Below are 14,358 nucleotides of genomic sequence, written 5' to 3'. Positions count from 1 at the left end.
TCAAGTGATGAGGCATTACTTTAGGCTCAAGATTACCAAGGGATAAACCAGACTGTTAATTAAATTGATGAAAGTCTAGATGAAGGGGCATTACCTTGTTTAAGCCTAGGAAAACCAGAATCCTTAAAAATTTCAAGCTGAAAATGATGCTGAAGAGAAATACTCAACTGATTTTTTAGCTACAGCGTAACTCTAAAACAGCGATTGTACGATATATTTCCAAGGGAGTACCTTATTTTAAGTTATATTACCAATTTTACCGTATTTTACCAATTTTACTTACCGAGTTTTTATTTTACGGTAATTTTACACACTAATTATAATGAATATTAAATATAATAATACCGATGAATATGCGAACCTATGAGGCATCTGTTCACTAATCCGAAGTGGATTTTGGGGAGCACCATTTTGATTTTTGATTTTTTTTAGTGGGGGGGGGGAGAGCTACAACACAATCAAATCGAATTTTATCATGAATCACTTCAGATTGTGGAAAAGTAATTCTTTAATTACTCTAATTGCAGTAATCTGGCTTTTCTGGTACTATAGGCTATGCAGATAAATTTGAATTCCATCGATTGGAAGCGCGACCGCAAATCACTTAATACTGTGGATAAATTTTTGTTTCTATGATAGGAGTAGTAAAATGACATAAGTGCATTGTAAACAATGTTATATTTATAGTAAAAAAGTTCACTGTGGGCGTGTTATTCGGCCAAATGTTATACACAAATTATATGTATAATAAATTAAATTATATATATTTTATATTTTTATATTATATTAGTATATTATATTAATAGTTATATTAATATAAATACATTATATTAATACATTTATTAATATATTTTTAATAATATATTTTTTTATATTATTATATAAATAAATTAAATTATATGTACAAATTATTGTTAAATCAATCAGTGGTGTAACTAGAGATGAAAATCATGCAATTTAAGTAAATATTAGAGGCTATAGTGCTGACATATATTAATCTATATGGCTCACGCTCACTCATTTGAGCCGAATATTAAAGAGTAGGCTATCCTAGACTCACACCAATAGAAGGAGCAGGAAATATGATAATTTTAAATGTAAATATTGGAATTTGTTCTAAATGTGTCTTTTGCGGGGAGGTAGCTGAAATTGAATTTAGTCTTATTTAATTGCAATCCGGGCCCTTCTCGGAATTTCTACTGCATTACAGTAAGCCAACAAAACTGAAAATAATGTCTTCAACTTGACGAAGTTTAAGGCATATTAGGAGACATCAATTTCAAAATTACAAATGAAAAACAATGAATATCATTCATAGGTTATTAACTTTTGGATCAACCATATAAAGCTTCAGAGAAGAAAAACCACCGGTTATGCATCAGAAAAAAAATTTAGAAAAACACTTACTGTATCAGCCTCTATAATTGGTTCACTTGCCGTTAAATGCTGAAAAAAATAAAAACATTATTCTAAAATAATACCCTCAAGATTAACGATGCAAAGACTACTTCACATCATATTCCAAACATTTCAGGAATAAAACAGGAGGAATAACCTTAAGGCTCACACAAGTTGTATCGTTGTCCCCAAAACAAAGTTTTATCTTAAAATCTAAAAATGAATTTAAAAACGAGAAAGATTCCTGTTGCAGATTTTTGTCTGATACTTGCAATTTCAGATCCGTAGAGTCAGGAGAGACCGACAGGTTGCGTGAATTCCACAAGATATAGGGAGGGGGGCAAAATATACTTTTAAAAATCCAGGAGGGCGATTTTGTTATTTATTCCAATACAAAAAAAGTATTCTCTAATTCAAATTAAATAAAAAAGACTAGTTTTTTTTTTAACAAAAAGTAAGGAGCGACATTAAAACTTGAAACGAACAGAAATTGCTCCGTGTATGAAATGGGTTGTCCCCTCTTCAACGCCTCGCTCTTTACGCTAAAGTTTTTAATTGTTTTAAAAAGTAGAATTGTGGCAAAGAGTCAAACTTTAGCGTAAAGAGCGAGGGATTGCGGAGTGGACAACCCATTTCATATACGGAGTAATTTCTGTTCGTTTTAAGTTTTAATGTCGCCTCTTACTTTCAGTTAAAAAAAAACTAGTTTTTTTTTTACTTAATTTCTGAACGTTTTTGAATTAATGCATGTTGGATTTTGGCTCTCCGGACATAAATTATTAAAATGAAATTTGCATATTAATTCTTTTTTTTTTGCTAAATGGCTTTCTCTTAGTTTTGATCAGACGATTTTGAGAAATAAGGGGTGGGGAAGGAGGCGTAGTTGCCCTCCAATTTCTCGGTTACTTAAAAAGGCATGTAGAACTTTTAATTTTTAACGAACATTTTTATTAGTAAAAAATATATGTATCTTAAGAATTACTTTACGTAACAAACTTTTATATTCTAATATTTTTATTATGTATATGAGGGGGTTTGTCCCCCCGTTAATACCTCGCTCTTTACAGTAAATCTTAAGTTTTGTCCCAATTCTTTAAGAATGACCCCCTGAATCAGAAAGGCCGTAGAATAAATAGTTGAAATTGCTAAAAATACTATAGCATAAAGAGCGAGGTACTTATCTCCTCCTAAATACCTCGCTCTTTATCCTAAAGTATTTTTAGAACCCCTCGTATGCGTGATAATCTCTGTTTGTTTTAAGTTATAATGCTACTCCTTACTTTCAATTGAAAAAACTTTTTCATGTTTATTTTTTCATTGTTTTTTTTTTCATAGTAATGCTAGAAATTCCTGCGCCCTTTTCATTGAATTTCTTTTCCCCAATGACATATTCCTCCAAGGAAAGATCCTCCCACATAGCCCCCTCCCTTCAACTCCACCCCAAACCAAAAAAATCCCCCTGAAAAGGTCTGTACACTTCCCAATAACCATTACTGTATGTAAACACTGGTCAAAGTTTGTAACTTGCAGCCCCTCCCCCAGGGACCCCAGGGGGACTAAGTCATCCCCAAAGACAGAGTTACTACGGTTTTCGACTACGCGGAACAAAATGGCTATCTCAAAATTTTGATCTGTTGACTTAGGGAAAAAATGAGCGTGGGAGGGGGCCTAGGTGCCCTCCAATTTTTCGGTCACTTAAAAAGGGCACTAGAACTTTTCATTTACGTTAGAATGAGCCCTCTTGCGACATTCTAGGACCACTTGGTCGATACGATGACCCCTGGGGAAAAAAAAAAAACAACCCAAACAAATAAACACGCATCCGTGATCTGCCATTTGGCAAAAAATACGAAATTCCACATCTTTCTAGGTAGGAGCTTGAAACTTTTGCTATAGGGTTCTCTGATACTCTGAACTCGATGGTGCGATTTTCGTTACGATTCTATGACTTTTAGGGGGTGTTTCCCTCCATTTTCCAAAATAAGGTAAATTTTCTCAGGCTCGTAACTTTTGATGACAAAGACTAAATTTGATGCAACTTATACATTTAAAATCAACATGAAAATCCGATTCTTTTGATGTATCATTTAGCATACAAATTCCGATTTTTAAAGTTTCGTTTACTATTGAGCCGGGTCGCTCCTTACTACACAGTTCGTTACCACGAACTGTTTGATAACAAAAGAAGGCGTTTTTTTCAAAATAAAGGGATGGGATGGCAAAAAAAAAAAAACAATTAGGAAAAGACATTGACCCCCTCTTCACGTAATTGATTCCTGATTATATTTCTAAATTAAAAAATATACAGTTAAATATATTAAATATATTAAATTATATTTCTAAATTAAAAAATATACAGTTAAATATTGATAAATAAATGGGGTTAGAAGAAGGTTGAAGAAATTAAATTGCTCATGTTAGCTTACATTTCTCCATTAAACACGAAACACTAAATGCGAATATGCAACAAGAACTAAGACATATAGATTTCAATTTAATTGGGGAAGGATCGAAGCCATCCCACCCTCTAGTTTAGGCCATCCCACAAGGAAATATTTTACCCAAGAATAAAGTGTTACGTGTTTCAAGTGGGTGGGGCAAAAGTTCGTCATACTGAAGGGCAGTACCTAGAGGGCAGAGCCCTAAAACCAGTTGTTTGGGGAAGCAAAATCGTGTTCATCTACCACACACAGTGCACAGCCCCTTTGTTTCTTTGATCTTTTCGTCACAGACAATGGTCATAATCTATCAGACTTTTTCATTACACCTCCCTTTTTGTCAAAGACTTGTTTTTTCGAAAAATTCCTTCCAGACTGGCAAAAATTCAAAGCAACAAGCAGAATGGGCGGTCAAAAATAGAATCAATTTGAACATTGAATAAATTTATGCAATCCATTATAATCCTAGAAAGTAAACTTCAAGTTTCTAAAAAATCGTAAAACACACAAAAAGGTATGTCTGTATTACTAATTTTACTTTTGATAAAATTGAAATTGTTTTTCAGTAGCGACATAGGTACATTTACTTGAATGAAATGAAATCTGAATTTATATATATATATATATATATATATATATATATATATATATATATATATATATATATATATATATATATATATATATATATATATATATATATATATATATATATATATATATATATATATATATATATATATATATATATGTATATATATATATATATATATATATATATATATATATATATATATATATATATATATATATATTAGTCGAACTTTTTTACATGATAGTTAAACAGAGACTGAGACTTAAACCAGGACTGAGTAGAATGGAGGTTGAGTTGAAAGGGGTGAGTTAAATGAGTTGAGCCGAACGGAACTGAGTTAAACTTCCTCACGCAGTCAAGACCTCCTTTCCCCGCCTCTTTGTGTTTATTAAATAAAAAACAAGTTTTATTAATTGAAAATAAGAAGCGACATTAAAATTTAAAAAGAACAGAACTTACTCCGTATATGAAAGGGGCTTTTCCTCCTCAACGCCCCGGTCCTTACGCTAAAGTTTGACTCTTTGTCTTAACTCTGCTTTTTAAAACAGTAAAAAACTTTAGTGTAAAGAGCGGGGCGTTGAGGAGGAAAAGCCCTCCTTCGGAGGGGGAAGGCCCTCCTCAACACCCCGCTCTTTACGCTAAAGTTTGATTCTTTCTCATAGCTCTACTTTTTAAAACAATACAAAGCTTATTTTACTTTTTTTTGACAAATAATAACTTTATAATAACCAAAGTTTGATTTCTGTTCCAGTTGTTTAAGAATGGCCCCTGAATCACAAAGGTAAAATTAAATGCAAAGATTGACCAGAAAACAAACCAAACAAATTATTGTTTATATCGGTCATTATTTAACAAAATTAAAACTTTAGCATAGAAAGCGAGGTATTGACTACAGGGTGAACTTCCTCATATATGTAATATGAGGGGGCTCACCCCCTCGTCTATACCTCGCTCTTTACGCTAAAGTTCGAATTTTGTCCCAATTCTTTAAAAATGACCCCTGAATCACAAAGGCCGTTTAATTAGAATAGATAGCTCTTTTGAAATTACTGCAAATCCTTTAGAGTAAAGAGTGAGGCATTGACGAAGCGATGAAACCCTAATATACATAATAATTTCTTTTTTTTTAATATTTTAAGTTACTCCTTACTTTCAGCGGAAAAAAACTTTAATAATGATTTAATGAAAGATGAATTTGTGGATGATAGAGGAATCGGAAATGAAATTGAATTTCAGCCTTGTACTGGAGATGAAATTCTGAAGGTTGTGAAAACAATCAAATCGAATTCAGCAGGGATTGATAGCATTAATCTGAAAACTTTTAAGTCAGTGATGTGTTATTTGATGCCATGTCTAGTCCATATCATCAATCTTTCCCTCCAAACCGGTATATTCCCTGATGCGCTTAAAAGGGCAAAAGTAATCCCCCTTCACAAAGGTGGCTCTAACCTAGAAATTGAAAATTATAGACCCATATCAATCCTACCCTTGTTTTCGAAAATATTTGAAAAAATTGTGCATAAAAGGCTTTATGATCACCTTATGAAAACGGGGATGTTAAGTGAAAACCAGTTTGGCTTTAGGAAAGGTCACTCGACGGCGGATGCCGTGCATTCCCTTTGTGATACTGTAAATAAATGCTTTGAACGTGGTGAAATCCCTTTGACCGTTTTCATCGATTTTAGAAAAGCATTCGATACAGTGGATTTTAATATACTACTCAAAAGTCTACAATCACTTGGAGTTCGTGGTAATTATTTAAAGTGGTTTAATAGTTTTTTAAGTGGTAGATCTATTCAAGTTGTATTAAATGATGTGTTTTCTTCTCCTTTTCAAGTGAGGTGTGGTGTACCTCAGGGGTCTGTTTTGGGACCACTTCTGTACCTTGTGTATGTTGATTCAATGCGTTTCTACTTACCTGAATGTTGTATTACGACTTTTGCGGATGATACAGCTTTAACTATGTCTAGTCAATCTGTCGATGATTTGTTGTTGAAAGTTAATAGGGTATTAAAGGCATTTTTTGTATTTACAAGTTTGAGCCTTTTGTCAGCAAACGTTAATAAAACTAATTTTATGATTTATAGGAGAGTTGGTAAGCCTCCATGTGTTGATAAAAAGATATTTTTTAACAGCAGGCCTCTGTCACAACTGCATGAAGTGCGTTATTTGGGGTTCCAGCTTGATTGTAATCTATCTTGGAAGAACCATAGTGATCTTGTTGCAGCTAAAGTTGCTAGAGGTTTGGGAATTTTGCGTCGATTAAAGCATGTTTTACCATTACCAGTTCTTTTATTATTATACCACACCATTGTTGCACCTTATATTTCTTGTGGTTGTGTCCTTTGGTCTAGTAATTTCTATTCAAATTTTAAAAGAGTGCAGATCCTACAAAATAAAACAATACGTCTTCTTGGTAATTATGTAGAAAATGTGAATGATACCGCGTCATGTTTTAAGAAATTACGAGTGCTTAACATTGTTCAGATTCGAGATTATCAAGCTGCTGTTTTTGCGTATCGATGTTGCAATGATGTATGTCCTCCAGTTTTTACCAGTTTTTGTCGAGTAAATCGTTCACTCCATGGGTATGAGACTAGAGAGACAGATAATTTTATTGTTGAGTACCGAGACACCACACGTGCAGCTTTCGGAATTAGGTATTTAGCTCCGGCTATTTAGAATGATATCCCAGCTGGCATTAGGGACGCGGAACATATTGGGTTGTTTAAAGTAAATTTAAAAAAACATTTATTGGAAGTGGGGAGATAATTCTTTTTTTTCTTTTTCTTCTTTTTTTTTAATTATTGTTAGCCTTTATTTATTTATATTCTGGTATTAAGGAGTAATTGAGTGAGAGTGTTTTGTCCTTCTTTAGTTTCCGTTTTTTTTTAGTTTCTGTTTTTTTTTTCTTCTTAAATTAGGTTGAGAATCAGAGGATTGCAGCCGTCCAACATCAGGCTCTTTGAGCCTTCCCCAGGGCGGTTGTGTGTATTTATAGTTTTTGTAATTAGTAGTTAATAAAGATAGTTCTAATAATTTTCTATTTAATTTCTGATTATTTTTTCAGTAATGCTGGGAAATCCAGCGGCCCTTCAGGGAAAGTGTCTTCCTTCATGATAAATTCCTCTATGGAAAGATCCTCCCACGTAAACCAATGACCCAGCCCCTCCCTCCCCCCAGAAAAAAATCCCCCTGAAAACGTATGTATACTTGCCAATAACCAAAACTATATGTTAACAATTGGCAAAGTTCACAACTTGCAGCCCTTCCCCTGAGGACTATGGGGATTAAGTCGTCCTCAAAGACATAGTTATTAGATATGTCGACTATGTTGAACAAAATGGCTATCTCAAAATTTTGATCCGGTGACTTTGGAAAAAATGAGCGTAGGAGGGGGCCTAGTTGTTCTCCAATTTTTTGGTCACTTAAAAAAGACACTAGAACTTCTGATTTCCATTCGAATGAGCACTCTGGTGAATTTCTACGACCATTGGATCGACACGATCACCCCTGGGAAAAACAAACAAAAAAACAAACAAATAAACGCGCATCCCTGATATTTCTTCTGGCAAAACCTCTACAGCAGGATTCTCAGATACAGCTGAATCTGATGGTGTGATTTTCTTTAAGATTCTATTACTTTTAGGGGGTGTTTCTCCTTGTTTTCGAAAATAAGGAAAATTTTCTCAATCTCGTAACTTTTGATAGGCAGGAATAAACTTAATGAAACTTATATATTTAAAATCAGCATAAAAATCCGATTCTTTTGATGCATCAATTGGTATCAAAATTCCGTTTTTTTAGAGTTTCAGTTACTATTGAGCCGGGTCGCTCCTTACTTACAGTTCGTTACCACGAACTGTTTGAAATTAATTCTCTCAGAATAATCGATTTGGTACTTTTGTCTAATAGCCACCACACTCAAGTTCTGTCGAGAAGTGAAGTTTGATTAATGCTAATGAAATAAACAAAATATGATGAAAGTATAATACTTTATCAGCAAAATTATGAAAACTACAATAAAGAGTTACGGAAGGGGGGACCACCCAGAACACATTATATTAAATATGTAACCTAAACCAACCTAACGTAGCCAAAATTCCAACTAAATATTTAATGAAAATATAGCTAAAATGTAGTTTCCCACCGAGCCGAGGCTAATATTGTCTGGTATAAAAACCATGAAAACCAGTTATTGTCTAATGTTCGCGAAACAAGATCTTGAGTGTGGTGGCTATAAGACAGAAGTGCCATCGATTTTAACAATTTCCCCCACCACAACCTCATCCATACCAGTCCCAAAAACCATTGCTGCACTTTTCATGGCCAAGAAACAAATTGTAGAGGCGATAATAAAAATTGTTTAATACGGCTCAACTGTTTAATGGCTCATCACAATTTCCAAAATAGAATGGGCACCAAACAAGGGAGATGAGTCATTGAGAAACAAAATGATATTAAAAAATATATAAAAATAGGATTATGAAAAATGCGCCTAGTCTTCCGGCCTTCAAGTCACGGGCAAAGAAGTTTCTTTTATCTCGTGAGTGATTTTGATGTGAAGCCCGCTCCAGGTTGTCATTCTATTCAAGGCATTTCCTTGATTTTTTGCAGTTAATTTTTGTTTTGTTTTCTGTCTTCTTCTTGTCTTTTTCTCTTTCTCTTTTTTCCTTTCTTCCTTCATCAGCTGAGTTTCTTTTGTGTTGATTAGCGTGATATGAATGTTGTTTTAATTAGCTGATGGTGATAACCTCGCTTGCTCTTCCAAGCTTATTGCCTTTCTCGGCAGGCGAATGGCGAATACTGTTTGTTTTCTTTTTAATAAATTTATATATCTCTCTCAATTATGAAAAATATTTCCATTGAGATTTTGTTGAAAACAAAGCTCCTGGCAGCACTTGCCCCAACCTAGGAAATTTCCTGGTGGCGCTCGTGCTTAATAGCATCCTTTTTTTTGAACTTTCCTCTGAAATTTGCTCAGAAATTTTCAAACGGAAGGTATTTTCATAGGAAGTATACTTTAAACATATAAAGAAATGTTAAAACACTCTAATAAACATACTAATTGCACAAACATAGCATTTGCTACATTTTGTTCTAGTATATTGAATTGATTGGTAAAAATAATATTCGAAATTTCGAGCTTTTATTTTTTGTAAGCTTAGCAAAAGGATTTGTCCTTTTTTCCCAGAAAAAGTGCAAATGGAAAACAGCACAAGTCACATAAAAATTTTCACAGTTTCTCGTTAGCCTTGTTTGATCTTCTTTTCTTCGTAAGTACTTCGATATTTTTATTACTTTTTTATGAGGAAATAAGATCATTTGTTGACTTATTTACATTAATATTTACAACTTGATTAGCCTAAGTCAGTACTAGTTTATACATAAAAACTCAATTATATTAATAACTTGGTTTTTAAATAACATATAAGTACTTACAACTTGATACAAATGAAAGATCCCCACTGAAGAACTTCCAACAACCTTTTCTCCAACACGTGGGACAAAGTCAAGACCCAGTTTTCTAAAAATAAAATAGTAAATTAACAAGTACTGAAAAATAATAAACTGATGGTCAGGAATTTTGCAAAAATTTCGAAAAAAATATTATGATTGGAGAAGCAGCTGCAGCCTAGTAAAAGCGAACAACGGCCCATAGCGACCTAAGCAAATATTAAAATAAGTGTTTTAAAGACACTGTCTAGTGATGTAGATCTCCCTAGTTTTTCGAAATACCTTTTTTGGGGGGATACTTTCATAGAAAAATCCCTTCTTAGTATTTTCATTAGTACCTACGTATTATATCGACCACACCCAAGAAGTGAAGTTAGGTTAATTATAATGAAATATATCAAATCCCACGCCTATTGAATCTGGGCCTGCATGCTATCAACACAATATCCAAAAAATAACTAATTTCCAATCAATAAAATAAATAAGTTCAAATTGATCCATTATTTTTAACCAAAGCTTTCACACATTTGACTGTGAACCACACTCATAATTTTGTCGACCCGAGAACTGGTGCATCTACTCAACTACAAGTGCATCTACTAGAGAGCGTATCTACTAGATGCATCTACATCTATCTAACTGGCGCATCTACTAGAGAGAATGTGGGGTTCCGCAAAGTGGAGGAACAAACGGCACCGAGGTGCGACCCACCATCATTTGAAATCATATCTAGCGGAGTATATGTGGCGGGCGGCAGTGACGGCAGTAGGCAGAGCCCCCTTCAACGCGATTTTTACCGACATCTATGCGTTCTGAGCGGCCTGATTTCCAAAGTTATCTATTGTATTTTCCATAATTTTGTTAATAAAATATTACATTTTCGTAATATTTGGGTATATTTCATTATGAATAACCAAACTTAACTTCTTAGGTGTGGTCGAGATAATACGAAAGTATTTTTTCATTGAAAAAAACTGATATAGTGCTCCCCTAGATTTTGAAAATTTACTTTTCCCCCTTTTAAATATTCGTGAATTGACGCCACTGCCTGAAACCCCTCTAATACCAGCAAAGTTTTGATTGTTTAGACATTTTTCATATATTTCCTCTACTCTGTTTTTAAATTGCTGCCCCCTATTTTCTAAATTCTCACAAACATGTCTGAGGATTTAAACCTACCCAGAGATCTACAGAGCTACACTTAACCACTTAGAGGAAATAAATTCTAGATGTTTACTTAGTTTTCCCTCTCCCGGAAGTGACTAGCACCCCCTCCGGTACGAAATTCTGGCTACGCCCCTTACAAACCCAACATAAGAATAAATTAGAGTTATGTCATTTCTTGCAAGTAACTTCTAGATTAGTTTGCATTGAACGGATATAAAAACATAAAAACTGTTACGGGTTTGGTATATTTGTGTCAGCAATCCCAATATTTAGCCTTTGGTCAGATAGGCGTGAAACATTGTGCAGTGTCTCTGGAGCCGCCGACACAACCCGTGACGCGGCATAAAGCAATCTTATGTCAGTTAGAAATTCTGCTGCCAAGAGATAATACATGATTGTTGCCTGCTATAAAAGGATAAAAAGAAAATTAGTTTAGTGTAACAAGCTGTATTTGACCTCCTTTGAAGTTAAGGATATTTAAAGAACTTTTGGAAGGTCGAAAAGGTATATTAAAGAAGCTCATTTTGCATAGGTGTTAAGTTCTAAGCCTAGTTAGCAATATCCTGTAGGCCTAGACGTTTCTGTGAGCGACGAACAGTGGCGCTTATTCGCGAAAACGGGGGAGGCATGTATTTTTCAAAGTTTAAGACGGGGGTCAATTATATTGTTGTTGTTTTTTTTCAATGAAGATGTCAGCACCACGTAAAAAATTTGAAGCTCCTAGGCCTACCTCCACCTGTTTTATTTTTTGTAGTAGCCTACTTTATTTTGGCTAACATTCACTTAAGCTAACCGAATATCTTAGATTTTTACGCAGCAGATAGCCTACCCGTTATACAACGGATTAAACAATAGAAACAACAACAAAGAAAGATAGGCTATATAAGGGTTGTAGGGTATGTGCATGGGCACCCTTAGGGAGGGGAGGGGCCAGGGGCTCCAACCCCCACCCCCCAATATTAAGTATTAAGTTAGTACCCCTTTTCAAAGAATCTTTTAACCATCACAATTAGGCAAGGGGTAGAGAGGATCGAGGTTGAAAACGTCTCTTCATGCCCATATTTCAATTGTAAATCCCTTTTGAAGTAGGCCTATTATTTACCTACACAGAAACTTTCTCAGTGCATGAAATTCAGTACCGTGGATCGGACAGGGAGGGGGGGATTAAATTAGGATGGCAGTCTGCTTTGAAATAGCTTGATGTAGCTTATTTTTGGTGTAGGTCTTTTCCAAAAGTCTCATAGATGTAGTACAGCAAATAGCGAAGTTAGCAAAAAGCTCATATACTAGACCGGACTTTTTATCGTAGTAGCCTAGTTATTGTCTGATGCTCTTCTTCATCTTTTTTTTTACCTTTCAACTATATCAAACAGGGAGGGGGGTTGACCAAGGCCGTATCCAGGGGGTTTGAATCCTCCCTCCTGAGTTATTTGTCCGACTCGCAAAAACGTAACAAATATGAATAAAAACAAGTTTTTTAAAGCTCTTTTTGTAAACCCGACACCTGGAAAAAATCATTTAACAAAAAAAAATCCTGGATTCAACCCTTGGGTTGACCATCTTGAGCCTTATTTGATTCGAGATGTTTGTCGTCACGATAAGGACTAAAGTTCAATACAATATCATACTCCCAACATTTAGGGCGTCTTTGAACAACATAAATAGTTTGTAGACCCTCTCCTTTATCAACAGAGATTCATATAATGGAAAGAATTCCTGGTGCTTCACCAGTGGTGTAATTTCGTTTGAATACTAGGGGAGGGAATTTCAAACTAATTTTCCTGAATCAAGTGAAAATGACAGTTAAAATTGAAAAATGAGCCATATAGTAAAAAAAAAGGTAAAGATGTACTAAATAAAACTCACCCGTTTCTGTGGATGCTGAGTTATACAGGCTTATCTTAGTTTTGATAATATTTTTGAAGAAACTAAATTGCAGCTACGGGGGCAAACCTAGGTCTGGGAGGGGCAATTGCCCCCCTGTCCCATATTAAATCACGCCTCTGCTCTTCACCCCCTCCTTCCTACCAAAAACTCAACTGTCTGAAACAAATTATGGCAGTATATGTCTGAAGATGCATTTTTGGAATCTACTTTTAAAATGGCGGCTTTTTGGCAACTCGCAAAGTTGTACAGCTAAATGAGTGGAACAATCTTTGTTCGGAGTTTTATGTCTTATAGAACTCAAAATTTGACAATAAACTTCCCCAGTGATAAATACTAAATTGTTTTGAAGGAAGAGCGCCTGTTATTAAAGTAAGTGGCTTCGGTAGATGACTATAGGGAGGGGACTATTTACATGCGAAATTACAGATGAATAGAAGAATACAGACTGGGACAGATCTACTTTTTTCAGATTGTAAGCCTTGGAAAAGGGGTTCCTAGAATCTTCCAAGCCAAACTGAGTAATTACCCAAAATTAGAACCTATTGTGGTACTTATGTATTATACACCACTCAATCACGTTTACGCTGTGTAAAACTCGAGAACAAACCGGTTTCTCCGTTACTTTAGAAAACAAATTTGGGCTATATATTTGCACATTAGAGGGCGGGGATAAAATATAGCGGGTCTGCATGCAAAATGTGTTAGATACAATTATTCTGCATATTATGAAGTAAGGATTCTTTTCAAACTTCAAACTGTCCAAATACTTTACCCCTCCGCCTAATGTGCTAATATATAACCCAAATTATATATTACCCATCCATTCTGTTACTTGTCTTTGTCTTGTCTCACGCTAAACTAAAAGAAACTAACGAAGAAACTGGTTTGTTATCGAGTTTTACACAGCGTAAACTTGAGTGAGCGGCGTTTAATACACAAGTGCCCCTATTTTTGCACAAGCATTCAAACCTTACAACTAGGGGAGGAATAAGGATGGAAGCGCCTCCTCAGGTCCTAATGAAAGCTATATTTCCCTAGCTCAAAAAAGTCCTAAAACCTCAGGGCGCAAAGGGATGGGTGGAAGTGGGACTTAAAACTTGCAGGGCCCCAATTTGGGGCATAGATCTATGAAGTCTCATTTATATAACTCATCAACTTTCCCATTTTGTGAAAAGACGATGAAAGGAAATAGTCGCTTAACTGGAGGCGCATCTTCATTTGGCAGTCTTGGCAAGCTAGCGAAGATTCTGTTGCTATAGTCTGCAATGTTCCCGTCTGAAATGTGGACTTCTGGAAATATTCACCTCTGCCATACATAACATTTCGCGTTTAAGCGCTTTATGCTAGTTTATATACCAACATAAATATTCATTAAGATTAAATTTGCGAACGAGAGGTTGCGAACTCTCTACCACC

General features: G+C 34.8%; 2 protein-coding genes across 3 annotated transcripts in view; one reads left to right on the top strand and one right to left on the bottom strand.

Annotated features, from left to right (window-relative positions):
* The window catches only part of LOC136034245 (dedicator of cytokinesis protein 3-like), a 248,524-nt gene that overhangs the window by 131,252 nt on the left and 102,914 nt on the right, over positions 1-14,358 (bottom strand). The window contains exons 7-8 of the mRNA XM_065715385.1: positions 9,874-9,958; positions 1,408-1,446 (exon numbers count right to left, since the gene is read on the bottom strand). Of these exons, the coding sequence (XP_065571457.1) occupies positions 1,408-1,446; positions 9,874-9,958 (124 nt within the window). The remainder of the gene's footprint in view (positions 1-1,407; positions 1,447-9,873; positions 9,959-14,358) is intronic.
* LOC136034487 (innexin inx3-like) overlaps positions 11,351-14,358 on the top strand; it is a 53,954-nt gene continuing 50,946 nt past the window's right edge. The window contains exon 1 of one of the 2 annotated variants that reach the window (XM_065715702.1): positions 11,351-11,559. The gene's annotated coding sequence lies outside the window, so the exon portion shown is untranslated. The remainder of the gene's footprint in view (positions 11,560-14,358) is intronic. The other variant, XM_065715703.1, reaches the window with a different exon arrangement.

The sequence above is a fragment of the Artemia franciscana genome, chromosome 13 (genome assembly GCF_032884065.1).
Source record: "Artemia franciscana chromosome 13, ASM3288406v1, whole genome shotgun sequence".
NCBI lineage: Eukaryota > Metazoa > Arthropoda > Branchiopoda > Anostraca > Artemiidae > Artemia > Artemia franciscana.
Note: the sequence above shows the minus strand (reverse complement) of the source record. Positions and strands in the feature narration are given on the sequence as shown.